The sequence below is a fragment of the Aplysia californica genome, unplaced genomic scaffold, assembly GCF_000002075.1.
Source record: "Aplysia californica isolate F4 #8 unplaced genomic scaffold, AplCal3.0 scaffold00025, whole genome shotgun sequence".
NCBI lineage: Eukaryota > Metazoa > Mollusca > Gastropoda > Aplysiida > Aplysiidae > Aplysia > Aplysia californica.
Window position 1 is genome coordinate 1624964 of NW_004797295.1, and position 3440 is coordinate 1628403.

General features: G+C 36.9%; 1 protein-coding gene across 1 annotated transcript in view; it reads left to right on the forward strand.

Annotated features, from left to right (window-relative positions):
- LOC101853053 (60S ribosomal protein L26) overlaps window positions 1-3440 on the forward strand; it is a 14044-nt gene that overhangs the window by 7027 nt on the left and 3577 nt on the right. Inside the window, exon 3 of the mRNA XM_005091046.3 lies at window positions 664-804. Within this exon, the coding sequence (XP_005091103.1) occupies window positions 664-804 (141 nt within the window). The remainder of the gene's footprint in view (window positions 1-663; window positions 805-3440) is intronic.

The following is a 3440-nucleotide window of genomic DNA, read 5'->3' on the forward strand; positions in this document are numbered from 1 at the left end:
GGGGGTAAATTTAATAAGAAAATATATAACAAGTAAGAACAGACTGAAATATTTAAGTCACACAAAGACTCCAGTGCCACACTGAAATTTTGTTGTCAGAAATCATGTTGGCTACGTACTTGTATAGTATATATGTTTAAATGGAGCACATGCTGTTGTTATGTGACATGCCCCTGGAAAATTAAGAAGCCTACCCCATCCTTCAGGCAGCGTGAATTTATCATGAACTTTTCAGGCTATCCGTTCTCTAACAACAAGATTTTCAGGCTAAACCGTCTCGTGTCACTTTCACCCATGGCTTGAACTGCAGGTGTATGGGGGGGGGGGGCCTCAAAATTGTACATTCTTGTTAGTACTTTGGCTTCATGTGGGTTTAAGTTGTCTTGAAATGGGTATGTCTAGATGATCACTCAGAGGTTGAACATGGAAGGTGTTCAAGTAGGGGCGTTATTTTTTATTGTGCCAAAATTAGTTATTTGTACTTTTGATTCTAGTACTTTAGACTAGGGATTGTTTTTTATTATACGGTGTTGAATCTTATTTGGTTTACTTGTTCTCCAGTAGCACTTTTAAAATAAATGTTTTTGGTATGCAAAAATTATTGGTAGTTCGGATACCTTATGAAACTGGAAATTTATATATGAGAATTTGTTTCAATTTCAGGTTGTCCGTGGCCACTACAAAGGACAGCAGATGGGCAAGGTTGTTCAAGTCTACAGGAAAAAATTTGTCGTCTACATTGAGCGAATCCAGAGAGAGAAGGCCAATGGAGCAAATGTCCATGTAGGCATTCATCCATCAAAGGTCTGTGGCATTTGATAAGTTTTTAAGATGTGGGGAAAATGCTTGTTTAACTCATTTACTGCCTTTGACCTGTGGTCTGGTCTGCTGTCTGGCTGTATTGGCTTTTATTGAAATTGGTGCCATCCTCATCAGACTTGTCTAAATTGTTAGTTTTCAACGCATGGCAATGTAGAGCTGTGTTTTAGGGGTGGTTGTTTGTGCTTTTTTTTAAGCGGGTAAGATTTCAATAAAAATTCTTTGTGCTTTTCATCAGCGGTGTCAAAGTCAATAATAGCTCATGGGTCCAACTCTAATTGAGGTCAAGTCAGAATTGGATAAGCACTCTTTGAACGCTGGAAAGACTCAAACTTTTTTAAACACTTGTGTGGATTAAAACATACAAATTTTAAATAATGACAATCAAGAAGAAAGTACCAATTCGCTCTTATGCCAGTTTGTCTGAGCTGGATGCTCATCTTTTCTTGGTAACAAGTTCATTTATGTTATAAGAAAGGGTCTGTGTCATGGAGATTCTAAGGGTGACTACTTAAACATCCCTCATGGGCCAGATGTAACTATTCATCAGGCGCTGTCGATAGGCCCTGAGTTTGACACCTGTGCTTTTTTAAAATATGAGGATGGTAGGTTTTATTTGTATTTCAATGTTGTGCAAAATTCAACAGGTTTGGGCTGAGTTGTGTGAATTATTGTTGGCTTAGCTTGTGGTTTCGGGGGGGGGGGGGGGGGGGTAATTTGGTAGAAAGAAACTAGTAAGTGTTGGTATCTAACATTTTTTTAAAAACAGTAATTAGTAGGCATTTCCCTTTTCTCATAAAAGACGACTCCTTATAAATGCAATGCTACCATCGCCATTCTCTTTTTAGTGGGTGCAGTTGTTCATCTTATGCTTTGCTTAAGGGACAGGTGAAAATGTGCTTATGAGACTGTACAAATGTCTGATACCTATTTCATAAGTCATTGGTTGCCATCTGTCAATTGTAATTAAAAATCTACCTATGTATGAATTGTAATTTTGACTTTTTGGGTTGGTTGAATGTGCTTTGAGAGGAATGGCGTACTACATACTTTTGTTAATATCAATTGAAGTATACTTTTTACCTTCTCACCTACATTCTCAAGTCCCCTTTATGGTTTGATTCCTGTTCATTATGGGGCAGAGAGTCAGTGTAAGAGGGGTACATTGACATCTGGGCAGTTGGTGTGGAGTCCTGATGTTGTGGGCTTTTACCTTACCGGTCTAGAGACACTTTATTTTCAACTCACTTATAATTAAGCAATATGTCACAGCGTAGTGGAATTATGTGCTCGTCAATTTTTGGGCATGTGGAGTTATTGGTGTCATCTTAAAGTTTGTTCATTTGTCTTGCTTTCGATGAAAAATTACCCATCTATCTTAAATAGAAGTTGAGATATTTGCAATTGACGGGGGTGGGGGTCGCCTGGTTTCAATAGTAAAATAGTGAATAATAAATGGGAAACTGTGACTAGTTTATGAATAAATTTGTTGTTGTGCTTTAAATGATATCTGTCATAAATTTATCATTTCTGAATTGGTTTCAGATGCTTTAAATTTTTGAAAGGCTTTACACTTTTTTATAATTTAAAAAAAATCTAGTCTGGCACACACATAGGGAAATCGGCAGGACACGTATATCTTTTGCATTATGTACAAATTTTATATATATATATGTTTTAAATATAATAATATACATGTACGTGAACAAATTTGGGGCCTGAAAATAGGTTTGCTGTGTGCCTGTTTCGCTTTGTCTGTGCTTGATTTAAATTTTGCAACGCTATCCCCTTTATGGTTTGATTCTTGTTCATTATGGGGCAGAGAGTCAGTGTAAGAGGGGTACATTGACATCTGGGCAGTTGGTGTGGAGTCCTGATGTTGTGGGCTTTGACCTTACCGGTCTAGAGACATTGATATTTATGATTGTTCAGTTATCTTTGTTTTTTATGTAACCATCATCATTGTCATCACATCTCAATAATTGACAGCTGCATCTGTAACTCTCTTGTGTACTTGCAATATATTGTTAGGCCACAACCTTCCCCAACATGTCAGAATATTTTAACAAAGTTTTAAAAATAGCTGAACATGATCGTTTTTTTTTTGTGTTTTTTTTTTAATTTTCAGAAAGTAAAGAATAGTTTTTGCCTAGAAGCAAAGAGTGAATTTTGGTTCATTTTATTATTAATTATAAGTAGAAAGTCAAGGTGTGAAATTGAAAGTGTTTCTAGCACAAACAATTTTTCTTGTCCTCCAGTGCCAGTTCTATAGCGGGTAATTCGCCATTAGCAATAAAGTTTCAAGGACTTTTGATGCAGTCCTTGGTGGTCTGCCTTTATTCATCTTAAAATTGTTTAAATGCTCAAGTGACTAGTTTTAAAAGAAAAAGATCGACCAGTTTCCAAAAAGATGCTTTCTTTGTGATGTTAGCGTTACTTCTATGGTGTGCTTCAGTCAAACTCCGTTATACCGACTACCTTGGGACGAGCATGAAATTTGCAGTATAATAGGTTAGCGCTGATTGCCATCTTGACCAGTGGTATACTGGTAGGGATAGGACAAATTTGTGGCCAGTCTTTAACTCCTCTTGATCTGTCTTGCGTGATTGCCATACGATGTG